Genomic DNA, 27775 nt, shown 5'->3' with positions numbered 1-27775 from the left:
ATATTTAAAGATTTTCTCGAAATTTGCTAAAAAGTCGATTTTAAAAAAAATTATTTTTTTTTTAGTAGAAGCTTGATGTAAAAATGGAAAATTGCAAAGCGGAGAACCTTCCCATTAATATTAAGAGCTCATATTTGGTGTGTATATTCTAGAGGTGTCTAGCAATCGATTTTTCGGAGTACTAAATCAAAAAAAATAATTTTGATTTTTTTTGACCCACCCTAATGTACATATGTGTACATGCACGTTAAGCAAACCACCCAAGTGGATTGCGTCAGGTTTTTTCGTTACGAATTTTCTTAATGCGGCCCCCATTCCAAAGGCCCACTATAAAATCTATGCATCAATAGCTTAAAAATTATACTCTATTGAAATCTAGCAAAAATCTGTTCAAGAAAATAATATGGATGAAAGGGTGTTTTTTTTTTAAGTGGAAACTTCTTTAGTATCGTAGTGATTTGAAACAAGATGAAACGAAAACGCGACACGACTTCAACTTGTTATAACTTTTTTATTTTAATAGGTAGGTAAATGAAATTTGCACTGTAGATAGGTAATTAAATAAACTATAATTGTACAAAATTTCAATTAATTTCATATTCAAAATTCTTAGATAACGGTACAAAGATGTTCTTTTTCTACACACGTTATATCTTTTGATCTAGTGCACACACAAATTTGATTTAACTTTAAAACGCATGCTGATAACATAACCTTTTATTTGATATATCACACATAACGGTAGATGCTCTACAAGTTACACAATCTTAAATTGAAAAAAATTTAATAATACCTCAAAACACCTGTGGAGATCTGTTGGCGATGACCAGCTTCCGTAATCTCAGTCTGGAAATTCGACATGGTTGACTTTAAAAAATTCTAAGTCAGCTATTACACGAAGCCTCAAGAGGCTTGACTCTTTTTTCTAATTTTCTTTTGAAAATCATTCTGTGAGGCGCGTACTATTATACGATGCCTCTTGAGTCCAGGCCTCAAATTTGACATTTCTCTTTTGATTTAAAATTTGTTGTTGTTGTATTGCACCAAGAAGCAAACAAAATGAAAGGGAATGTTGAAAAAAGAAAAAGTGGAGAAAGAAACGTCAAAAAAGAGTCTCAGAATCTCGACCCACGACTCTCCGGTCGAATAATTTTTTCTTTCATCTTTTTTCTCTTTTGCACTCATTATGTTTGAAAAGAGGCGCGCCTCTTGAGGCTTCATGTAATAGCCGACTAACTTCTCTTGTAGACATCTTTGAAAAAAGATTTATACATCATTATACAAGGTCAAACAATAAGCTTTCACATGGTATAAAATTTTTTATAGGTTGTCAAACAAAAAAATTGATTTAATAGCATGAGAACATAAAAATAAATTTTTTTTTGCTTTTTTTTATGAAATTTCATCGAGTTTAAAAATTTCTAGCTCTTTTTGTAGATGTCTCATAGGTCTGATCGATATATATATTTGGAGCTAAGACAAAAAGCTTTCAGATGATATAAAATTTATATATAGGTTGTCATATAAAAAACATGGATTTGAAGGTGATAGAATAAAAATAGGTAGATTTTTTCTATTTTTTCAAGAAAAATGATTTTTTAAGGTTTCACTTCTACCACGTGTGAATTGCACACATGATTTTTTTTTTTTTATTGACAAACAAAAATTTAAAGGGTACCCTAGAACTTTGAGACCTCATAAATTATATTGGTCACAATGGCAAAGAACGGTCAAAGTAAATATCTTTAAAGTATTACATGAATCATTGGCTTTTTAGATTTTAGAAAAAAAAAACATCCTTTTATTTTATTAAGTTTCCGAATTCTTGGTTCCTATGCCATCATTTAAATATTTCATTCTGAATACCCAATTTAAAATGTTGATGTATTTTTGTAGGTTAAATGCAAACTAACAACTTTATTTAGACAACAACAAAATCCTATATTCAAAACCAAATCGAAGCGTTTTATTAATACCAATGGATTTTTAAATGAGTTTAAAGATTTTTTTAATAAACATCCAAAAAGAAATTCTATTCTATCAAAAGCACAGACCTTTGAGGTATTTTTGGAATGATGATGGTTTGATTTCCCAAGCGGTAAATTAAATCTTTTTATTCAGTATTCGTATCGAATTTATTACAGAAAGGAACCATCATGTTTCTCTATACACATTTTTGTTATTTGAGGCACTGCACAGTTTTGTTTGACCTGGTAAAACAAAATTAAAAGTTGTCTTCCTTCCTTATAGCATTTGATCTATATATTTCCATTACATTGGATACAGGAATGCTTTCCATAAAGGTTAATCGAAGTACAAATATGCATACCTTAAATAATTGTTTGAGGGAAATTCTGAAAGCATTTGAACATTGCATTCACATATTCCATTTACTGTCAATGTAAAAAAAAAAACACATTTTTTAGTTTATTTTTGTATTTTCTAAAATTTTTATAAAATTAGTTTGTTTAACTTAGCAAAATCCAGGTACACTAACTTGCATGTGCCAATCCTATTTAAAATAAACCAATTTTTTGCACTCAACTACAATTAAAATTGAATGCTTCAAAACAACACTGCTATTCCCAGACTATAAAAAAAACTCTTGCGCTTATAAAATTAAATTATGCTAAAACTGTCTCTCCCATTTTTCATTTTATATTTTTTTTTTCTATTTTAAATAGTTTTAGCTCTTCTGACCTGACCTTTAATATAATAACGCGCGTGCTATTAGTTAATTTTTTCTGTTTTATATGCATTTTTTTTTCTGTCGTTAACTCATTGCTTATTGCATTTTAAGTGTTTTAACTAAATTGGTGCTAATGGATTGCTTGCAATTTTTTTTTTTTACTGCATTTTCACTGACACTAAAAAACCATAACCATCCATCAAAGCTCAAAAATAGTTTAATAGAAAAATAAAAAAAAACGATAAAAAAAGAGTTCCTCAGTGAATAGATACGTATATAGACTCGTATGTCCTTACATAAAACTAAAATGAGACAAATCCATTTGGCTTTGCAGACCAGAACGAGCGCAGGTTTTTCCATGTCCCATGAGAAATTTAGAAAAAAAAAAAAAAAATCCACATGATAAGGACGATTTTTTATGCTTATGGCAAATTCGTGTTGGGTGTCTTGAAATTTGTGTGTCATGCAAAGTGACGTTTTTGAACTTTGAAAGCTAGAATAGACAATGAAATAGTTTTGCTTTTTTTTTGTTTTTGTTGTTGGTTTAAATTAATAATAAGATGTAGGTATCCTTTTTCAACGAAGTTGACGTTGGAAATTTGATAGCTTCAATGTTGGATTGTCAAACTAGGAAGAACCTCATAAAAAATTCTATGGGACGAAAAGGTTTGAGTTTATAAAACTTCAAAGTGCTCTTTTATGTTCTTGGCATTTTGAAGTAAATTTTTTTTATAAACATCGAAAAGGTCTTATAATTAATTTATTTTATAATTATTTTTAATTCCTGTTTAAAAATTTTAAATCCAATATGACGTCACAAAAAAGGGAGTGCTACTTAACCAAATATGTTTTTATATCTTCTCGTTATATTTAGTATTTGTTTTTTTTTTTTCATTTTTACTTGCGATATAGGTACTATAGGGCAAGTTTAGGATTCGTAAAAAAAATCGAACTCGAGATAACAATTTTACATGACATTACGATGATGGAGAATGGCAAAAAAGTGGGTCCGGCAATTCTGTCTGTCTGTCCGTCTGTCTGTCTGTCTGTCTGTCTGTCTGTCTGTCTGTCTGTCTGTCTGTCTGTCTGTCTGTCTGTATGTACCTCGAGCTACAGCCTAAACTATTCGAGTGATTTTGTTCAAACTTGGTAGTTAACAGTTTTGGGTGATTCCCTAGAGGACAAATTCGAATTTTTTTTTTAGGACCAAAACTAACGGTACCTGTCATATAACGGAAATAGAAAAGTTAATTTTTTTCAAAAACGGCTCTAACGATTTTGATTAAAATTTTTGAGGGTAGTATTACACATAAGAGCCAACTTTCGAAATAAAAAAAATATTATTTTTACCTTTATTAACGGTACCTGTCATAGAACGGTTTTTTTGATTTATGAATATCTCGTTCAAGACCTCCCCGATTTCGACGAAAATTTTTATACAAAAGCGTTTAGGTGAAGGTGATATTAAAATTTTAGAAAAATTTCAAAAAACTCATTTTTGGATTTTTAAAAAATATTTCAAAATTTTTTTTTTTTAAATCAATTTTTTGAAAACGGGTTTATTAAAAATTTTGAAATTTCGTTTTTATGCGTAAATAAATTATTTCTTCAAAATGGCATACTAACTTTTTTTTTGAAAAATGTTAGAAAATTTTTATATATACAAAATTATTTTTTTAAAAAACGGCTCTAACGATTTTCGAAAATTTTTTTCTAAAAATTCCTTTTTATACAAAAAGTAAACATGTATACTTGGTTTTTTGTGAAAGGTCATTTAAAACGGTATTTAATTAATTATAAAAACAGATTTTATTTTTTTTTAATTTCTTGAAAATATCAAATTTTTAATTTTCTTAATTTTCTTGAATAAAAAGCTTTAACATTAGAGTAACTTTAAGCATAAGAGCAAGTACGTGCGACTCCAGTCGTGCATTTTATTTTTTTGTCAATCAACCCACATCTAGAAAACAAAATAAATCCAATTATTCCAATTAATAGGGGAGTACAAATCTCATCAATAATGAAAGATGCATGACCCGAAACATGCAATGACATTTGCTATAGAGTGGATAATTGAATATTTAAAACATTTGCTAATTAAAATACCACATTTCTTAGTTTCAAGAAATCATAGAGTATGTATGAATTCAATTTAGAAAGTAATCAATAATGTGGTATTTCTAGGAATTCAAGATGTATTTTTTTTATCATGTTTTTTTTTTTTTACAGTAGAGTCCTTTTATTATGGACTTTTTATGCCATATGCTTTCATATCTACTTGATTGCAATTTAAATTTTTTGAAATTTTTGTTGGGATACAAATCATGTAAGATTAAGTATGTCTTATACCAAATCATTAATAACGAGTATAAGCTTAAAACCATGAACAAGTTTAGTTTTCATGTATGCAAACAAAATTAAAGTTGATTTTTTATATTCAATTAGGTATTCTATAATATGAATTTTTGAGTAAAAGGGTATACCTTAAAAATAATAACGTTGACGAGCAAAATTGGTCTAATACTTAATTTGCCTTATTGGAATAAGTTGTTTAAATAGGTTCATTTGAATAGAAAAAAATGCCCTTAATGAACAAGGAAATTTATCTTGATATCAAGTAATGCAATTTAACAAGTTTAATTGCCAACAGAAGGCTACGTGTTATCATAGAATTATTTGGAAAATATTGATTTTTCAAAAAAAAATTGAAAAAAAAAGTTTTTTTCGATAACATCAACCATTTGACGAAAATAGGAAAAAAACTACATTGTCGATATATACAATAGACCGAAGAGTAATTTAGTTTTCTGGAACTTCAAAACTATACCCCCTCAAAAGTTGCATATAGCTAGTAGCCCGATTATCCTAGACAAAATTTCACTATATATCGAAGTTAATTGAAGTACAACATTTTTTGATGCAGTTAGGTTCCTTTCATGGAGTAGAATATTAAATCACAGTTTAACACCAAAATTTGACATGGCGTATCCCCGAAAATGATCCATGACCTCTAGGCAGTACAAAAAAAATGATTTCAATCGAATTTAATAAAATTTTAGTATTTTGTAGTTCACATTATGGTCATAAAAACTCTCCATGGGTGCAAATCCATTACACCAAGTAATCCCCATGTAAAACCCCTTTTTACCCCTTTTAATGGGGATAGTACGATAAATTAGGGGCCAAGAATTGATAGTAGTTTTTTGTAGAGGGGTTCAATACAATCATTTTTTTCTATGTGAGGGGGGATCTATCTCCCACCGTTTAGGCGGGAGGGGCAATCTTATACAAAAAAATACTTGAAATAAAAAAATTATTAAAAATGTAACGGCAACACTTACAGTTATGAATGATACCTTTTAGAAATTTTAATAGCTGCGTTCCTTTGGAAATATTTATCTACTTTTTAGTACTTAAAACTACTTTGATCTACTTTGCTATACTGAAAAAGTAGTTCAAAGCAGCTTTAAGTACTAAAAAGTAGATAAATATTTTCAAAGGAACGCAGCTAATGTTATTTTAATTAATTGTTTTCGATTTGAAGTCTCCAGTTCGATTCCTGGCCGTGGTTTTTTTACTTGCGATAAAGGTACTATATATGTATCAAGTTATGCATTCGTACAAAAAAAAAGTTGAGATAACATTTTTCCATGGCATTACGATGGTAGAGAATGCCATTAAAGTGGGTCCCGGAAGTCCGTCTGTCTGTCTGTCTGTATAAGGAGCTACAGCTTAAACGGATGGACCGATTAATGTCAAACTTGGTATGTAGCGTTATTTGGCGATTCTCCAGAGGGGTTTTTGGAATTAGTTTTTTTTTGACAAAAAAAAAAAACGGTACCTGTCATATACAAATTTCGGAAAAGTGTAATTTTTCGAAAACGGCTCCAACGATTTTCTAAAAAAAATTCAAATGGAAGTTTTAAGACGAGGTCTATATTCTAATGAAAAAACGTTTTTTTTTTGAAAATCATTATTAACGGTACCTGCCATAGAACCTTTTTTTTTCAAATCCGATTATCTCCGAAACTGCTCATTCGATTTCAACGAAACTTTTTGTGAAGAAGCATTTACATATATAATTTAAATATAAGCCAAATTTAAAATTTCGAAAAAAATAATTTTTGGATTTTTAAAAAATTTTGAAAATTTCTTTTTTTAAAAATCAAATTCTCAAATATGGGACATTGAATTTTTTTTTGAAATTTTGTTTTTGATTGGTGATTTCTACAGAATGGCATACCAATTTTTATTTTAAAACTTTTTTACCAAAAAATTATTTATAAAAAATTAGTTTTTAAAAAAACGGCTCTAACGATTTTGAAAATTTTATTTCTAAAATATATAAATATATCTATCAAAACTGCATACTTGGTTTGGAAGGCAATTTGATTTCAGATTTTATTTTATTTTTTAAAAAAACCAATTTTATTTTTTTTTACATTTATTTTTTGTACCCATATAGTAGGTACCTACATTTTCCAAATTTCTATATAAAAAGTCTTAAAAAAAAAAACTTTAACTGTAAGAGCAAGTTCGTGCAACCCAGTCATGCATTTTATTTTATTTTCAAAACCCTACAAGTGCAGATTTTAAAACAATAAGGAAAACCCGATTGTTTTAATAAGGTTTCCTTCTTGGATGAAAACCATAGAGAAATCTTATTGTTTTTGTTCTATTTTATGTGGTCTATTTTTCTCTGTGTAGTGGTTACGCATTGCAATGCAAATTTTTTTTTTTCTTGTATTTGTATTTTTTTTTAATTTTTTTTCTGTGTAGATTTGATATTTAAACGGAATATAAAATAAATTGAGGAACAAAAATAAAAAAATAAATAAAAATAATGTTTAAACTGAAAAAAAATAAATAAATAAATACAAAATGGTAGGTATTTATTCTGTAAACCCTGATCGATCGTTTGTTTTCTAGCCTATTTTTTAAAGGTTTTAATTGCAATGATAAATAACAATTAATTTTTAATTAGTTAATTGTTTTTAAATAATGAAACAATAAGTCCATTTTGCTCTTTGTTTTTTTTTTTTCAATTTTTTATGCGAATGCGTGACTTCTACCGGTCATTTTAAAAATGCAACTTTTGCGGTGGGTATGTTTTTTTTTTTTTATTTTCAAATAGGCGCATAAATTGGAATGTTAAAAAATAATTTTAAAATTAGACTTCATAAATTATTTCTTTAATATTGATGTTATACAAAAAGAGTGATGAAAGAAAACACTTAAAAAATCGTAGTAAATGTCAAGAAATCGCTATTTTATAAGGACCAAATTACAGGCCAACTTGAAAGCTTCAAATTTTTGTTGGCATACAATTAAAAATAGTTTCAGAATCGTTTGTGAATAGATAGATATTGGTAAAAGATAGAGCATTTAAAAATTATAAAACCGATGTAAAGTGAAAACGATACAATTTTCTCATACCTAAGTTTTTTATTTAGATATGAAAACCATTTGTAAAACCAAAATTCATGATAGTTGACAGCAAAATAGTCAACATCATGGTTTTTTTTTTTATCAAAATAAAGCCGAGTTAAATGAGATTGACATATTGGCTCTAAAAGCCTCGAGAGCCATCTCTATAATTTGTTTAAATTCAAAATAAAAAAAAAATCATTTTCTACCACTGTAAACTATTTATTAGTCATTCAAACGAATACAGTCAAACAAAAAATCAACCCAAAATATGTTCACTTATATAAAAAAGTTTATGTTAGTGCGTCTAATGAAGGTAAATTAAGTACAGCCATCTAAATTAGTTTTGGCATAATGATTTATTATATCCACCGTCTCCAACTTAATATTGCCATTAATTTTGAACAAAAGTCTGTCTAAGGATTTAATTTTAGGGTGCGAAATAAGAGTCTATAAAGGTAGGTTGGCTTCAAGGTTTTCAATGTCAAAGTTCATTAAATATTACCTTGAATGGGTTTTCAAGTTTAAGTAATTAAACTGTGCTTTTTTTTTTACAACACACATGCGAAAAATTGATTTGGCTTGTTTTAATTAACAACGAAAAGCTTTCAGTTTAGATGATTGAGAAAGTGTAATGGTTTTATTACTCTGTAGTTGTTATTATTTATACCACCAAGGCACTAAAATCCATTGGGGTATAGTATTTGTTTTGATTATTTTTGTTATGTATCTAAAAGAGTTCAAATTTTAAAGAAGTAAAGAATATTTAATTAATTAATTAAATTTTCATAATTTAAATTTGTATACTTAATTATTTAATTAATTAATTTATTTAAGATACTTATAAACTACATGCACCTAAATGATAAATCACTTTACTGTTCTTTAATGTTTTTAGATAGATACGAATAGATAAAAATGTAATTTCAATTTTAAAGTAGATACATAAGTGATTCAAAGCGTGTGTGCCTTAGTCGTGCATTTAATTGTGTTTTATTTAATTAATTTTATTAGATATTTCTTTGAAAATTGAATGACCAACGAGTGGAAAATTCTAAAATTGCTATTTTCAATTAATTTTGCCATAAAGAAAAATGAGTGGTGGTGAAATATTAAATTTAATCATCTTATTCAGTGAACTTTATCAAGAAATTAGTGTATGTTAACATGAATAAAAATATAAAAACATAAATTCATGCATTATAAGAAGGCTATTGAATAAACAGGAAATGAGAAAAAGGAAGGAAAGAATGTGTTGAAGGATTTTTATTATCTTAAATTGTTTATTTAAGACCTTAAGTCGAATGTACTTTCAGTATTAATCTCTACTTAATTTTTTTTCTCTTTAAAAGTTTCATGAATATCAATGATGGATGAATTAAAAAATAAAAATAAAAAATATCGCACGAATATTTATGAACTGTATATATATTTTCTTATTTAAATACAATCAAAGCAGCAAAAGGATTATAAATAACATGTTAAAAAATTTTTTAACTCAAAAAACTGACCCAAAAAATAATTAATAATAATAATTATAATTTTAACTATATGCCTGTAAGACTTAAAGTAAAAAATAAAATTAAATAAAAATGACTTAAAGCTTGCATTAAAAATAAATTGTTATAAATATAAGAAAATTCACTCAAATTATACAAGAAAAAACTTTTAGGTCAAATTCGTTCATTCTCCAAAAACTAGAAAACTGTTGAAAGCATAAATTAAGGGCTTAGTAAATACTAAAAGATCTATCAAGAGACAGTTTTTAAGCGAGTAGGTACCTATCTACGATGAATGTGATTTTATTTTATGGATGAAGTCTTTATTATTTTTTTTTTTCCAAACGAAGATTTTCAAAAAATTGAATTTCAACCAACTCATAGGTACTTTTGCAAGAAGTCCCCCAAAAATTTAGGATTAAATCTTAATCCTTAACAACATACACCACTTTTTGAAAAAGTACAAAAGTGAAAATATTTTTTTTTCTGGCTAGTGTTTTGTGATAAAGAGCATACAAATTATTTTTAGGCCAAAAAATAAGCTTTCTGCATCAATTGTTTTAATTTTCCAGCCCGGAAAACTATACAAAAATGCATTTCAAAATTTTCACTTTTGTACTTTTTCACTTTTTGAGCCAATGTAGTGAAGGCTTTATGCATGAAAAAGTTTCTAATCACCTACGTAATTCTTTTAATTATTTTTTTATTTTCGATTTCATGTATTATTTGGCTGTCCCGATTTGTCCCGACTTTTGAGACCTGTTGTGACGTCATTAATAAAATTTTATCTGGCAGCCCTACCTACCCCTCCAGGTTAGCAGTCAAGCACTACATCCACTGCACCATTGCCACCCTTAAAAAATTAAAATAAGTTAATTACACTGGTCTGCAAGGAAAGCCTCCTCTTAATAAAACTATACTTTCTTGAAGGATATTCCCCTTAGAAAATCACAAAAACCAATTTTTTTGCTGTTTTCGAAGCATTATTTTGGCATAAGGTAATCTTTTCCAAGTTAATTTGTTACGGTTTATGAAAAAACTTGTTTTTTTCTTTCAAATTCAGTTTCAATCTTCTCAATATCTTCTTTCTTTTCCGAGATATCTAAATTTATATAAGTTAAGTAGTTTACCATATCTTACCATGATGAAAGTGATCTTTAAGAATTTATATTTCTTTCTCCTAAGAACAAAAGTATATGTACTTTTCTAATTGATTTTAGTGCGCTGATTTTGAATCCGAATCCAAAAAATTTCGATCAGCTCTCGTTTTTGAGATAAAGTGGTTTTTTTTTAGATTTTCTAAAAAAAAACTTGATTTTGTGATACTTTAATACATTTATCTCAAAATCCTAAAGTGATACAATTTGTTTGGCTTCGGATTTCAACTCAGCACAACAAAAATCATAAGAAAACAATACGTTTCTTCCTTCCTTCTAAATAGAAAAATAGGATATAAAATAACAAAACACGTATAAATTTGTTTTAATGTATTTTATTATAGTTTTCTTAACATATTATTTGACTTGTTAATTATAACGGGCGTTGAGATTTCACATTTTCCTTGAAAGGGGAAATCCCTTTGGAATTTTTTATTTTTGCATTATTTTTTTGTTTTTTTGCGTAATAAATTCATTTTTCTACCGAAGAAACTATTTTCAGTGGTCTTAGCCTAAAATGAAGCCTCAAAAGTCCCTAGATAGTTCCGAAACCTACGCGTTCCGAACCTTCCACAGTATGAAAACGAAAACTTTAAATGCATTTTTGTCGAAACGCGTTTTTTCCGCTCCGTGCAATGTAACTCAAAAACTAATGAAGCTATCGACTTGAATTAAAATGCAAATTACTCGTTAATTTATTGGCCATTGCATAAACCTAAAAGTTCAATATAATTTTTATACTAAATATTTTTTTTTTGCAATTTTTTATAAAAAAAAACTTTATGTTTTTTTCGTTTTTTGTTCGTCTCTAATTTTTATTTAACCCTTTTTTTACTAAATTTAGGTTCATGCAATGCGTATAAATATATTTTATTGGAAAAAAATTTCTTTTTTGATGATAAATAAAAAACTGTAGACGCCATACTTTAAAGAGCTGTAGAGCCGCCATTTTGTTTTTATTTTACTTCAAAAAAATTGTATCAATACTTCATAATGTCAATAATGTCATATACTTTTCCAAATTTCAATAAATGCTTTCGGTTTTCCAAAAAAAAATTATTGAAAAAGCTGTCTTTTAGAGGGATTTCCCCCCCTTAAGGTGGTTTTGTTCATGTGGGATTTACTAAAAACTACAGGCCTTCAATATTTTTGCTGTTTTTGTCAAACTTGTAAACTTTAGTTAATAAATACAAATTAATGTACCTACCTAGTCCCTACAAGAAATACCTATAGTTTTCTACAATTTGTTTATAAAAGAAAATTTTACTTTTCGTTTTTCGTTATTATTACCTCTTTGCAATTAACTGTGAACATGTTTTTTTTTTTTTTCAAACGTATGAAACACATAATTTTGGTGCACTAAGTTAATCGAAAAAAGTTACATTTTTCCAAATTTGTTTATTATGTTGTAAACAAATAATATATTGAAAATAAAGCCTTTGACATTATAAGTTTAAGGAAAAACAATTTTTTTTTTTCAAAAACACACCCTATTATTTTGATAAAATGTAATTCTTCTTCTCTGATATTTTTATTTCTTAAATCTAACCTAAATGATAAAAATTGAAAATGATGACAATCTCATTTATATTAGGTATAAAAAAAGTATGTACTGGCAATACTGTCCAACATGATATTTTTATTGTTGTAGAATTAAACGAAATCAAATAAATCTTTCCCTAGAAGAAATAATATTCGGATTCTTCATTCATTTTTTTTTTGGTTAAATTTTATCCAATTTGTCTGCTAAAACTTACATACGTACAAACCATAAAGAAATAAACTTCTTCCTTGCCACTTATATACCTAATACTTACTCCTTCTTTTAACACAATGTGTCCTTTCTTCAAAATCCTCTTGATACAAAAACTTTTCTTTTTTTTTGTATACGAATAAGTAAAAAAAAAAAAAAATATTATAAAAATTGACTTACCTGGGTATTTTATCGTACGAGTCCCACGACGTTAAGCAATTGTAAGACGAATATCTACTGTTACTTGCCATGTTGCAAAGTAGATTATCCATTTGTGTCTGGCTTGGCTAAGAAAACAGGACGATTCCACTTCGAACACATATAAACATTCAGATATTCACATACCACAGTTGTCTGTATTCTTATATATTATAGAAAAATTGTAAATGTAGTCAAGTCTGACGTTACAAGATACAAAAAAAAAAAAAATTGAATTATCGATCAATGATAGATTAAGGACTCTGTCTTCGTCTTCGATGGTTTTTTTTCTATTTCGTCGTCCTGTCTATTTCGTTTTTTTTTTCATCACTTCCAAGCCAAGCACTTATAGTGGCATTTATTATGGCGTAACGTGATTGCCTTATTACACTTTGTCATGATACAAAGGACATTTTTTTTTTATTTCTTCTTTTTTTTTTTACGAAATTACCAATAACTTAGAACTATGATTGCCATAATATAATTTCAGTATTCGTTGTTGCCATCACTAACTTGCTCACTTATTTGCTCATTGGAATCGGGGTATGCAATTTTTTTTTCACTTGGGTGTTTATTATTTTTTCAATTTTCTTGTAGACGATTTTGTAGAAGGACGATATTTACGAGAAACTCTTGATATTTTTTTAAAATTTAAATAACTGGACGGGAGTTGTATTTTGAATATGTATTGGTCAGGGGGCTTATTGCTTTGTAATTATTATTTTTTTTAATTATTATTGGAAAGGCATTTCTTGTATTGCTTTGTGTTGTGGTTTAAGGGTGGGAGAATTTCTTGATTATGGTGGTTTTTGAACAGAGATTTAGCAGATATTAACTGAAAAAGTTGTATAATTTTAAATTTATCGTTGACATGCGACCATACCGTTAAAATTCTTAATATATTAAGAGTGCTTACAAAAAATTTGTAGGTGGAAAACTAAAATTCTTAAAAGAAACAAAAAAAATGCAAGGAAACATTATATTTTTAACGTGCCACTAGGTCACCGTCTCATAAATATTCTAACACACATTTCATGCGCGCCACAAACTAGGCAACAATTTTCTTAATTTGTTTAGCAAGTCTGTTGACCTATTTTATCCAGCCTAAGGATTCATTAAGTTTATTATAGTAGGTTAGACAGGTTAGACAAAGTTGGTGGCTGAAATACTCATACATTTTCTTGTTTTTTTTTTTTTTCTAGGTCACAGAATGAAAAATGCTGACATGCATATAGAGAACATGATTATTTTTACGTGTTATATGACACTTTAAATTTATTTTGATAAAAATGTAATTTCTTGTATACACGGTTATTCATGGAAACGATGTACGAGTAAGAAAATATATATGGTGTGTACACAATCTACATGAGTGTTTAAATTAATACTTTAGTCACGTGAGGGTGACAGCGACAAGTGGCTTACATCAGAGATGAAAAAAAAAAATGAGTCTAAGGGTATTTTTTTAACAATAATTTATAATTTTTTTTGTTATAATAACAAGAAGTCAAATTTTTAAACATTGTTTCCATTTTCTTGATAATTTAATTTAAAAAAAGGCATACAATGTGACAAGATTCAAGATAGTTCAAATCCATCCAAAGCGCGTTAAAGCTTACGTTGAATACATTGGTACACTATGGTGTATACGTGATTTTTTTTTTTTTTTAATAAGAAATAAGATTCAAATAAAGTGTAAGATCGGAGTAGACGACTCAAATGTGAATTCAAAGCCTAATAATGGCCCTTGTTACAATAAATAGTTAGAATTTCAATGAAAAAATACAAAATATAGTTTACTGACTCTAAACCTTTTTGTATATTTCCAACTATTTTTAAGGTATTTGTAGAGATTATATTAAAAGCGTATAATATGTATTTTAAATACAAAAAAAAAAATTTGAGTAGCAATTAGCGTGGATTGGATGAAAAAATATCAACTGAAGCTTTGTAGTGAAATCCATGAGTATTTTTTAATAAATGAATAGCTGTTTAACGTAACTTGTACTATAAATATGTTATTTAAAAAGTCAATTTTCAATTAACTGTGATTCGGTTTCGTGCCGGAAACTTTCTTTCTATTATTTCATTTTAATCCTCTCTAGGCTATTTTAAAACAGATGCATTATAAACAACCTGAAGTTGATAGTTATAAATATTAAGGAAGCTTAAATAAACAAATCATTTAACTGGAAAGCCCATGAACCAAAGAACTGGAAAATTGTTACTTGAAAATTATATCCTCGAATCACATTATTTTTTTTTTTTTTGTTATTTTTTTTTCTAATGATTTTTAATATTTTGTGCATTTTATTTCACAATCGACTCCTTTTAAGACAAATTTTCAGGGAACACGAAAAATGATTCAAGTAAGGGAAATTAATAGAAACTTTTCTCTTGAAATGTTTTCGGTGAAAAATTTTTCAATCAGAAGGAAATACGACTTAGAGGAATTTTGAATCAGAGAGAGTATTTTCATTTTCTATCTAACACTTTTATTAATGATACACATTTTATCAATGATATTCACCTAAAGCAATGCTCACTGTGGTGTATACGTATTATTTTTTATTTATTTATTTATTTATTTAATAACGAATTATATTTATTTATTTAATAACGAAAAATGTAAAATAGAGTTTTTGGTAAACTTAAAAGTAACCATAAACATTTTAAATCCAAAAAAAAAAGAAAGCTGTTTACAATTGAAGTCATTGGTACACTGTAAAGTACCTATATCTACGTAACTTTTTGTAGTTTTTTTTTATCATTTTGAGATTTAATGATTTTAGTACAAAAACCATTAAATACAAAAGTATTCAAAGATTATTAAAAAAATCGTTGCAGCCATGAAATTTGAAGGATCAGAAAAAGAAATTTGGTGAAAACGTTTCGCTTTATAAGTGTATGAAATAAGAAATTGTGTTTTTTTTTAAGAAAAGATAAAATTCAGAATTAGTACCAAAAAACCTATTACAAAAAAAAAATGATACACCAGCCAAAATTGGTATGAGTGTTTTGTTTTGTTAAAAATATTTTTTTGCCACGGAAATTACCTACTACTAAAATAAGTCTGTACTTTTTTTTCAAGTGAGAGGGTTTTTTTGTGTAGAAGATAAGATGTTTTTTTTTGCAAAAAAAAGGTACACCCTTGAAATTGAAATTCAGCAATTATTTTACTTTTGAGATGGGCCAATAATGAAGGTAAAAAAATATGCAGAGCACAAAGAGTTGAAAAAAACTGTTTATAAGAACAAAGAGTTGAGACAAGATGTTTGATATTTATTTGTTTAAAATTTAGTGAGTAAGCAGAAGTTTGTTTTTTTTTTTTGCAAGATTTTTGAATTTCCTTTGGGCAACTATCTTAAGCTGTGGTAAATAAATCAAAATCAATTTCCTCATCTAAATTCATTCGCTCAAATATTGTTCTCTCTTGTCATTTTGAATTCAAATTGACTTGATAGATTTTAACCATTTTTAAAGGGTTTTTGAAAGTTTTTTTTTATCATTTTGACGTAATTTTGATTTGATATCACCGAGTTATGGCTTGAAACTAATTATACAAATTAATTAGAACTAAACGATTAATTTATAAAATTTAAAACAACGTTCATTTTTTGGACCTTTTTCATTTTTTGTCAATTTTTTCCTTTTTAAAATGTGCAATTAGTTCTAGTTTGAACTTGTCAAACACAAGCCCATTAAAATTAATAGGTTGAATTAAGGTAGTAGGTAAATGTAAGTTAAAATATAATTAAAAATTCATTTGACATATTACAGCTAATTACATATATTTGGTTTTGTTTCCTATCACATTTATAAATAAAGAGTTCGATTTAAGTAGAAATAACACTTTAGTTAAAGGTAACCCAAATTACTTATTAATTCATTTCCATAATATTCTTCACTGTTCTTCCAAGCCAACTAGACATTTACGAAAAAATAGGCCAATGAACAAATTCGGGTCATTTCTCAAATACAAAAATGTTGGATTTCTAATCAATATCGGAAATAGAAAAAAAAAAAAAAAAAAACAGAATAATATATTTCAATTTCACAGCATAGCTGTTTTGGTTGTCAGAAGGCAGGATGTGTATGGTTGTATATCAGGTACAATACAGCTTATCCTTTAGCAAGACAGCAAATTTCGATTCGATGGAATATAAATAAATTATTCACTAACCATGTCGTACGTTTATAAATATTTCTACGAATCCGTTTGGATTTTTATTCACCACTGACTTAAAGGATATTTTTTTGTTGAATGGGAATACAAACACCTTTGGGGAATTGCTTTTAAATGAAATGGCAGGAAATGATGAATTTGACTGAGGTTTTATTGATTTATTTATTTTAATTTATTTGTGAGGATTAAAGAATTGATATATGTGTTTTATGTACAACAGAATGAATGCGGATTTATTTCCAATTTTTTTTTCTTATTTCTTAGCAAAAAGCATTGGGAGAATATGTAAATATGCAATTTTAGATTAGCCTATGAAGCAGCTTGTTGTTTAAATAAGTAAGTGATGCGGAAAAGCTTTCTTATTTTTAATTTTTAATTAGCATAATCTTGATAGAATAAAATAATAGGTATGTTTTTTTTATTTCGTAAGGCTTAAAAACAATATAACTTAAATTTTTGAACCAATACATCTCATTTTTTTTTTTAATAATTTCAAATACAACATTTTTGGATTTTGACAATAACTCTCATGATTTTTGAAATTCCCTTAAATGACTTAAACTATTTGAACAAGAATTTTGTAGTATTTTCAAAAAGACAATGTTTTGATTTTCGAAAAAAAATAATTTTTCTTTTTATTGTAAAAATTAAGTTTTTGAAAATGTTTTTTTTTTTATAATTTCTTTCCGTTTGAATCAGAAACAAAGAATATATAAAGCATTATTACACAAATATTTCAAAATGTCTGCTATTAGGGTGGACCAAAAAAATCATTTTTTCATTATTTTAATTTGCTCTACCGATAACTTGTTTTCTCGACAAAAAATAATGCTACCTTAATTTTTTCAGAATTTTTCGATGATGTTTAGGGGTTGCGCGCACCCCTTTTATAAAAAAAATAAGCTCTTTTAGTTTTTATTTTTTTTATAGCTTAAATAATTTTTTTATCGAAAAGCTGTTTGAGTAAAAGGTATTGAGTTTCAATAGATCTACTTACATCAATTTTTCTTTTTTCAAAAAAAAATATTTTTGACTAATTACCAGGCGTTAGAAGTCGAAATTACTGATAAATGCTGGGAAAAAAGCCTTAAAACTATGTTTTACTGTTTTTTATAACGGTTAAAATTATTTTTATCGTATTCCTCATCAAATTTACTATAAAAACAGTGCTTTTATATTGCTCAATTCTTCTTTAATTGATAAAAGAAAAATAATTTTTAAAAAAGATCGTACCAAAACAAGTGAAGGAAAAATGGGGGAGGGTACTATATCTTGGGCGCCGAGATTTGATAACGGTATTTTGTAGAGGAGTTGAATACGATCATTTTTTACTATGGGATGGGTGGTCTATCTGGCTCCGTTTAGGTGGGAATGGCAATTTTCTAAAAAATTACTTTAAATAATAAAAAAAAATTTTAAAAACAATGGCAACACTTACAGTTATGAATGATACTTTTTTCAAAAGATAGAACTGTACACTTTATTCTAATTTTAAAGTGTAGTTATTTCAATCAATTGTTTTTGAAATAATCGATTTAAAAGTAATAAATTGGGAAAAAAAGTTTAAAAAAACACATTAAATACTATTTTTGTCAAGATTGTGGATTACAATACAAAAAATGGCTGATAAAATAAAGTGTCACAATTGATTCCTTATCAAATACTGAAGTCCACATGTTTGAATGCTTCCTAGTTTTTGAGAAAATTGAAAAATAAATTCTGTAAGTGGTGTTACGAATGGCAACACTGAAGTCAGCATTTAATTCAGCACTGAGGTCAACCATTTTGAAACTCTTTTGTTTGAAATATAATTTATTTTAGGTCTTGTTACGTCCCTCAGGCGTGCAAGTCATGTTTTGTATCTTTTCAGAAACGGAAATAATAAATGTGGGTTTTTTGATTAAATTTTTCCCACAGTAAAAGTCGCACTGTTTTCATTTTAAGAAAGGATCTTAACAAGTGGTAAAAGAAAAATTGTTTTTAGAATTAAGGATTTTTAGAAATACAGGATTTAAAAATCCAAATTTTGACCCAAAAAAAAAGGCATGTGTTTCTGAAGAAAAAATTTATCAAACATTAAAATAAATTTTCAACAAAATTCACAGACCCGTTTAACCCTTTCGAACCCAAGCTATGAAGATCAATCTTAAAAAATGTTTTTTTTTTTCACTATTATCGTATAAAAAACATCACAACTAAGAAATAAGAATAGCAAAAAGTTATTTTCCAAAATAATAAATAGCAAAACTAATGTGTTACTCTCATGTTACATGTAAGTAGGTAACATGCACTGCCTATGACCACCAAAAGACAACTTTTTAATCCAAAAAAAACCAAAAAAAACAAACACTTTCTGGATTAACATTTTTTATAACTTTATTTCAAAATTATGACCATTAATTAGTACAGGTAAAATAGTACATAAAATCAAGAAATAAAAAAAAAATTCTTACACTCATGAAACTTGGCAAAAAGTTTGCTTTTGGGATAAGAACCAAGTACAAAAAAGTCTATACAAAAAAGTCGGACGGGAGGGTGTTTTTTCGCGGACAAGAGGGAGGGGGTGAAGGTCAAAAATATATTGAAAAAAATTGTTAGTCGAATATCATCATATGACACATGTTTTCAAGGTATTTTTTGATGCTGATTCTAATGACATAAAAATAAAGTCAATACGATTGCTCTAAAAAGTTATTGCCGGTGCTTGTTTATTGGCTTCAACAGGTAAAATATAACCAAAACCCATGTGAAAAACATGCTACACTGATGAAATTCGGGATGAAGGTTTAAGATAAAGCAGGGACAAAGGATTCATAAAGTTCTTAAAATTATTTTTGGTGAAAAGGTGTTTTTTTGATGGGTTAAGTTGTGTGTGAGGAAGGTATCATAACAGCTGACTTAAATTTTATTAATTTTTAAAACTTTGTGTAAATGTTTTGGTTGGTATAAGAATTAAGAATCTAAAAAGTGTACAAAATTATCTTGAGTGAAAGGGTGTTTTTTTTTTTAAAGAAATGTTGAAATTCGGAATTAGTACCACAAAAACTAGGAAAAAATTGTTACACCAATGAAATTTGGTAAAAATGTTTCATTTATAACAGAAACCAAGAACCCAAAAAGTCTATACAAATATTTTAGGTTAAAGGGTGTTTTTTTTTTTGGGAAATAGGGAAAAATCCACGATACGTCCGATAAAATCAATGGTATAAATGGTACCCTTACGAAATTCATTAAATATGTTCTCTTTCCAATGGAAATTACGAATAATGTAAGTCTATACATTTTTTTTATGTGAAAGGGTGTTTTTTTTAAGAGGTAAAGAAAATATCTGTATATTTGAAAAAGTGTGTAACACTAGAGTAATATTAGTGGTACCCTATTAAAATTTAGCAATTATGTTTTTTTAAGATAAGAAACAAGAATCTAAAGTGTCTATACAAATATCATGGTTAAAAGGGTGTTTTTTGAGTAAAACAAAATTGATGGGTCACCCTAATGAAATTTTTTTAAAACATTGATTTTGGGATAGAAAGAAAGAATAAAAAGTTTTTATAAAAAAAATTTTGGTGAAAGGGTGTTTTTTTTTCGAAGAGACAGTAAAATCTGCATTTGATCCCAAAAAGCCAATGATTCGCTGAAAACGTGTAAGAACTTATCTATGAATGTTTAATTTGTCATCAAAACCATAAATAAAATGAATCATTGGCTTTTTGGGACCAATTACAGATTTTACTGTCTCTTCGAAAAAAACACCCTTTCACCTAGGTAGATTTTTTTTATGAAAAGCCTTTATTATTGCCCAAATTTTTATCAGTGTAGCATGTTTTTCACATGGGTTTTGGTTGTATTTTATCTGTTGAAGTCAATAAACAAGCACCGGCAATAACTTTTTAGAGCAATCGTATTGACTTTATTTTTATGTCATTAGATTCAGCATCAAAAAATGCCTTGAAAACATGATGTGTCATATGATGATATTCGACTAACAATTTTTTTCAGTATATTTTTGACCTTTACCCCCTCCCTCTTGTCCGCGAAAAAACACCCTTCCACCCAATTTTTTTTTATAGACTTCTTTAGTACTTGATTCTTAACCCAAAAGCAAGCTTTTTGCCAAGTTTCATGAGTGTAACAATTTTTTTTCTTTTAAATGCCTATTTTACCTATACTATTATGATATGAATCAAGAGCACGAGAACTTATTCATAGTTACAAACCATCCAGATTCCAGATGTCTTTTGTTTAGTCTGCAAACTTTGCCAACATTTATCTTATGTAACAATACAAATACACACACACATTATTATGCTCGTGTCTTTTCATTTCATCAAAAAGTTATAGACATCCATCATTGCAGAGACATAAATGATAATCATTTTTGAAATACGCATCCTCAACATTCACCTATCATGAAAATCTGTGTTCGTTCTGAGTGTCAGTTGTTATGATACAACAGATACAAAAAAAAAACTTCTTTTCAAGGCCACTTTTGACAACACACACGCAAGGATATAAATGTTGAAAGATAGTGACATTCATTCCATTTGTTACTTTGCCCTGCTCTCCACAATATCGATTTATATTTTTATCCTCTTTTCAAACAAGTAAATACATACCAAAATCATAATTGATATAGATTGATCCGATTGAATTAATTTTTGAATGAAAAGCATAAAAGAATACAAGAAATACTATAACATGGATAGATACAAGTGTATATGACAAGGAAGTTTTTGTTATCAGGATAATTTATATAGTTTCGTCCTTAAAGACCTTAATATGACCTTTGAAGGAAATTCAACATTAAGTTCACTTAAAGTGAATATGAATGGATTAACTTCTTTTGGTATCATTTTCAGAGATTGTCTTGAGGACTCCACAAAAAAAAAAAAAAAAAAAGAATGGCTATAGGTAGGCAGTCCTTAACACAGTTTATGAGGATATTTTTTTTTTGTTTCTTGTTTCGTGCGTGAGAAGATGAATGAAAATTTTCATCAAAAAAAAAAAAAAAGAAGAAGAAAAAAGTAAAATGGAATAAGTGTGCTTGAAAATAGAATTAAAATGTTTCTTTTTTTTTTTTTGTGTTGATATGGCGCAAAGGCGAAATTGTCTTCTACACAATTTGTATGGCCTTTTCTATAAAAAGAATTAACAAAAAAAAATAATTCTTACAAAGATAAAAAAAAAAAAAACGAAGAAGAATCCTCCCAATGGCATTTGAGAACATTTTAATTGAATTATTCCATTTTGTAAAAAAAAAACTTTAAGGGTCTTAAACTTAATTATTTTTTTTTCCTGGAAAAAGAACTTAATCAATGTTTCATTTTTTTTTTAAGAACATTATAAAAGATACCAAGTAATTGGTTTTGTATTATTCATAGATTTAAAATTCATATGGTTCTTTATCATGTAGTAGTATGAATGAAGAAAATTAAATTGTAGATATTATATTTTTATACATCCCATTTTTTTCTGTTTCTTTTGTCTCAATTTCTGTGCACAGTAGGTAACTGAGGATTATATTTCATGATAATTTTCTTCATCACTGTTATCCAAATTAGCTATAAGGTTTTTTTTTTCTAAAAAAGACTTTTATTTTTATTTCTTCAAATAATAAATGTATGAATAATTTTAGATGTGGAGAGACTTTGAGGACTTAAAGATTACTCTTACTCCTGTTCTTAAGCTTGGTACGCAGATCCGATCTAAATTTTAGTTCCCATACAAATTATCGATAAAATGCTTAATAAAAATTAAGCTCGGCTAAATTTTTTGATTAATTTGTATGTGAGCTTAAATTAAGCTACGTATCAGGCTTATTTAAAAGGCAATTTTTTTAGTGGTTAGAGATAAAAAGTTGTTACTTTACAAACCAATGAAATTTAAAACTGAAAATAAATATAAAAATTTAACTAAAAATCAACTTATAGGATTAACAAAATTAATTTTTGCTAACAAATAAGCATTTAATTAGCTACAATCCCTGAGTTAAATTTTTTTTTGTTGACTCCACCACAAGGTATCTGCCAAAGTTATATAAAATGAACTCTTTTCGCAATAACAAGTTGCATGTTTTAAAAGAAGAGTCCTTAACTTACAATTTATGCCTCAAGCTTTTTTTGTGCGGCAAATGGTTTCCGGTTAAAAAAAGTCTTTCCGATTTAAAAAAAAAATCAAGTGTGAGTTTTTGGACAAGTTCTATCTTTTTACGAATTTTTTTTAGTCATTATTAAATGTAACTATTATAGAAACGTTTTTTACTTGCGATATAGGTACTATAGGGCAAGTTTAGGATTCGTAAAAAAAATCGAACTCGAGATAACAATTTTACATGACATTACGATGATGGAGAATGCCAAAAAAGTGGGTCCGGCAATTCTGTCTGTCTGTCTGTCTGTCTGTCTGTCTGTCTGTCTGTGTGTCTGTCTCTATCTGGAGCTGCAGCCTAAACGAGTGAAGTGATTTTCTTCAAACTTGGTAGTTAGCAGTTTTTGGTGATTCCCTAGAGGGGAAATTGAAATTTTTTTTTTATGACCAAAACTAACGGTACCTGCCATATAACGGAAATAGAAAAGGTAATTTTTTTCAAAAACGGCTCTAACGATTTTGATTAAAATTTTTGTGTGTTGTACTACACATAAGGGCCAATTTTTAAATAAAAAAAATATTTTTTGTACCGTTATTAACGGTACCTGTCATAGAACGGTTTTTTTCGTTTCTGAATATCTCGTACAAAATTAACCCGATTTAAATGAAAATTTTTATACAAAAGTGTGTAAGTAAAGATAATATTAAAATTTTAGAAAATTTTCAAAAAACGCATTTTTGGTTTTTTTAAAAATATTTCAAAATTATTTTTTGAAAAATCAATTTTTTGAAAACGGATCAATGAAAAATTTTGAAATTTAGTTTTTATGTGTAAATTAATTATTTCTTCAAAATGGCATACCAACTTTTTTTTTGAAAAATGTTAAAACAATTTTATATATATAAAAAATTATTTTTTTAAAAAAACGGCTCCTACAATTTTCAAAATTTTTTTTCTAAAAATACCTTTTTATACGAGAAATAAAATGGCATATTTATTTTTTTTTTTAAGATATTTTAAAACGGAGTTTAATTAATTATAAAAACAGATTTAATTTTTTTATACTACTTATGAAATTTCTTCAAAATATCAAATTTTAAATTTCTTGAATAAAAAGCTTTAACATTATAGTTACTTTAAGCATAAGAGCAAGTACGTGCGACCCCAGTCGTGCAATTTATTTTTTTTTTACTGTCACTTTCTCCCAAACAACTAATTCTATTTAATCAATTTTTTATACAAAAGCATTATGTAGTTTTAATACACCTTAGTAAAAAAAAATTAAAATTGGTGAAAAAAAGTTATGGATTTTTGACAAAAAAATTTAAATTTTTTGGAAAAATAAAATTTTGAAAAACGGAAGTATTTTTTTTTTTTTTTGGAATTTTGGGTTTAGGTGTTAAGCTTTATAAATCTGGAATAGAACTCTTTAAAACTTGGTTTACTCAGTAAAACAAAATTAATTGGATGCTGATTAATCTGGCTGAAGCTCGGAAAATTTATTTGATAATATGTACATTAGGGTGTCCCGTAATTGTATGATGATTTTACTTTTTGCTAATATTTTATCGAAAGTAGTATCAAAAGTTGCGTATTACCGAGTAGCTTTTAATATGATCTTAATTTTAATTTGAACATAACTTTTCGGGCTTTAAAGGTCTTTAAAGGATAAAAAAAGGGTATTTATATAATCGCTGGTGGAGGCCCAAAAGTTATCTCGAAATTAATAAGTAAGAATACCCTCAGACTGTTCTCTTCAATACGCAACTTTTGAGACCTCTTAATAAAATAGACTATTAAAAAGAATTGATTTTTGGGCTTTTCTATTCAAAAATGGTATCAAAAGTTCTGCTTTTAAGTCTGAACTCTATAAATAAATTAAATCTACGGGTCTATTCAATCGTAAGAGGTCTCAAAAGTTGCGTATTTACGAGAAGAGTCTGAATTATTTGTTGAAACTGAACACTTAGTTAAGAAGCTGCGAAATAATAAGCGAAGGAAAATAAATCATTTTTTTCATTCGTTTTTTTTTTTCTTAACAACTTTAACCGATTTGAACGAGCCGAAGACTAACGATATTGTAATACTTTTTTACATATTATTAAACCATAGACCCTAATACAACATTTGACCACTATATTACATAACAAAATTAGAGTACTTTTTTTCGGCCATACAAAAGCGACACACCCTAATGTACACTGCGTGTCGTCTTACATCAATTTGCCTTTATTCATCATAAATTCTTTAATTTTAAATAACTTTAAAATAATGCTTTTCTTTTCAAAAAAAAAGTTTAAATATTGAAATTCCGCAGTTTCTATGCTTTTCTTTGTTTAAAAAAATTGATTTAGATCACAAAATTTTTTATACAAGATGTAAAAAATGTCTCACTCAGAGGTTTTGAAAACAAAAGTATAATTCAAAATGGCTATGTAAAACAACAGCGTTTAAAATAAGCTTTTACAAATTATGTAGTTGGATTTGCAATAAAATATTTTGGGGTGATGTAATTTCAAGTCGAATGTACACCATAACCGAGTTTTTGTCTGTTACTTGGTTTAAAGCCAATTTTTTGTTGCAGACCAGTGTTATTTCCAAAGATACATAAACAACTCGTATTACCTACTGGGTCACCATGGTGTATGAGTATTTTTTTTTTTTTATTATTCAAGAAATATTATAACTACACTAAATCTGCATACCTATGGATTTTTCAGCTCACCCCTTATGAGTTTTTCAGTGCATAAACCAAAGAATATTCATAGATATTATAACATTTTAATGAAGTCGGTGAATTTATGATCACAATTTTTTGTGTACTCCAAATCCTTTTCCTCATTGGTTAGAATGAATTTTGTAAAAGTATCTAAGATCCACTAATAAATTTTATAGCAATAACTCCTTCATTCATTAAATTTTGTTTGTATATTACAAAACAAATGTTTAATTTGCAAAAGACTCTCCTCTTTTGTTTTTCTACTACTTTTGACATCTCTTTGACTTGTTAAAATATTTGATTAAAATACACAAAAATTTAATAATTTGCTTAAACAATCTTGAGTGCTTTTCAACCACAGACATTTATCACACTGTGATGTCAGAATTTTCTAAGAATCTCTTCGTCCGCTACATTTCACTTCATCCTTCTATATTCATCAAGAACTCTCATGAATTTCTAAAAATATCCTCCTGATAGACTTTTAGTATTTTATTCCAACATCAAATTCTCTTTATGTATAGTCGATAAGTATATCTATACCTACCTCATTTAAACATAAAATATTGAAAAAAAATCAAAATTTTTTTAATGATATTTTGAAAGGAGCCTAAAACATTTTAAGTAATCAAGGAGAAATCTAATTTTTGTGTCAGCTCCATTAAATATACCATTTTGCATATTTTTATATTTTTTTTTTTTTTTAGGTGAAAGTGAGTATGAGTGTGTCAATAAATGGTAAAATATATGTGTGTGTGTGTGTACTTCCGACATGTCAATCAAAAGTCAAGCATAGGGAACCTCTTACCGTGTCGGCAGTTAAGGTCCTTAATTACATTTTAAATGATTACCCTATATTATACCTTCATTACTTCCACGTTTGATGATGATGATGATGATGATGAAGATGATGATGATGGAGAAAGTATTCCCATTTTAAAGTGTACCATTTGAACACTTCAATTAGCAAGGACTATGCCAACATGCGGTAAAGTGTTAAGGGAGTAGGTACAAAATTTATACAGTAGAGTCTAAAAGACGTGAAAATTTCTTCCACCTTGGCGAATCCTTTTTGAAATTGATTTCGATTAAATTTCTTGTGAACTTTGTGTTTATTTTTTTTTCACCATTTTTTTTTCCAGCTTTTTCGAAATTAATCAATCATTTTAGAAATTCCAAAAAGGTAGAGTTATTGGTGTGTCCCAGAAAACCAATCTTCCATACAAAATCCTTTCATAAAATTCCTCTTTATAGTGGTGCTTTTATATATACACACTCTTACTCATACTCTCTCTTTTTGTCATCACACCTCGAATATAGCAATAAGGATATTATTTAATGGTGTCCCAAAGAAAAGCCCATAATATCTCCATTGGGCAATGAAAGCGTGTCTTCTTTGACAATCATCATCAGCAGAAAGATATTTGAACACGAATAAAAAATTTTTGAGATGAGAGACTGAGAGAGAGAAAAAAAAATATAAAACTTTAAATGGTATCTTAGGTTCTTATGGGTAAATGGAATCTTTCCCTTGGGATATTGACCCTTTCGTCTCCTCTCTCCCATGCAACAAAAATACCATCCGTTTGAGGTATTTTATTTTTTTGGTGTCGCCATTTATTCCTTCTTCAATGACATATTTGATAATGTTGATTGGGATTTTGGGATGCGTAACAGGTTACGAAAATTGGGAAGCTATATGATCTACATGTAGAATATTTGCTTGAGTTGAATTGATAAAAACTAAAATCAATCGTAACTGAGGCACTCAATTTAAATATTAAATATTTTATGGATTAATTTTTCGTCAAACATATAAAAATGGCAAAGTTGAAAAAGTAAAAAATCTTCATAATGTATGCAAAAAAAAAACACACACACAGTTCCAGGATCTCGCCTACGTTCGTCTTATTACTCAAAGGAACAAATTTATAGTGCTAATATGTGTGTTTTTTTATATAACCTTAAAACATTTTTACAGTACCTAAGGTAAAAAAGGTTCTTTAGTTAATAAAAGAAATTGTTACAAAATTTGGCCAAAATTTATCTTTTGAAGAAA

At 27.5% G+C, this 27775-nt stretch overlaps 1 protein-coding gene across 29 annotated transcripts in view; it reads right to left on the bottom strand.

Moving 5' to 3' along the window:
* LOC129919640 (potassium channel subfamily T member 2) overlaps window positions 1-27775 on the bottom strand; it is a 485782-nt gene that overhangs the window by 113080 nt on the left and 344927 nt on the right. The window contains exon 1 of one of the 29 annotated variants that reach the window (XM_056000689.1): window positions 12706-12931. The exons of 26 other annotated variants lie outside the window; for them this stretch is intronic. In XM_056000689.1, coding sequence (XP_055856664.1) covers window positions 12706-12797 — 92 coding nt within the window. In that variant the 5' untranslated portion in view covers window positions 12798-12931. Of the gene's footprint in view, window positions 1-12705; window positions 12932-27775 lie in introns of those variants that run through there. 2 more of the 29 variants (XM_056000698.1, XM_056000804.1) reach the window with 2 other exon arrangements.

Source organism: Episyrphus balteatus, chromosome 1, assembly GCF_945859705.1.
Source record: "Episyrphus balteatus chromosome 1, idEpiBalt1.1, whole genome shotgun sequence".
NCBI classification, from domain to species: domain Eukaryota; kingdom Metazoa; phylum Arthropoda; class Insecta; order Diptera; family Syrphidae; genus Episyrphus; species Episyrphus balteatus.
This window is presented reverse-complemented; position numbering and strand designations above follow the sequence as displayed.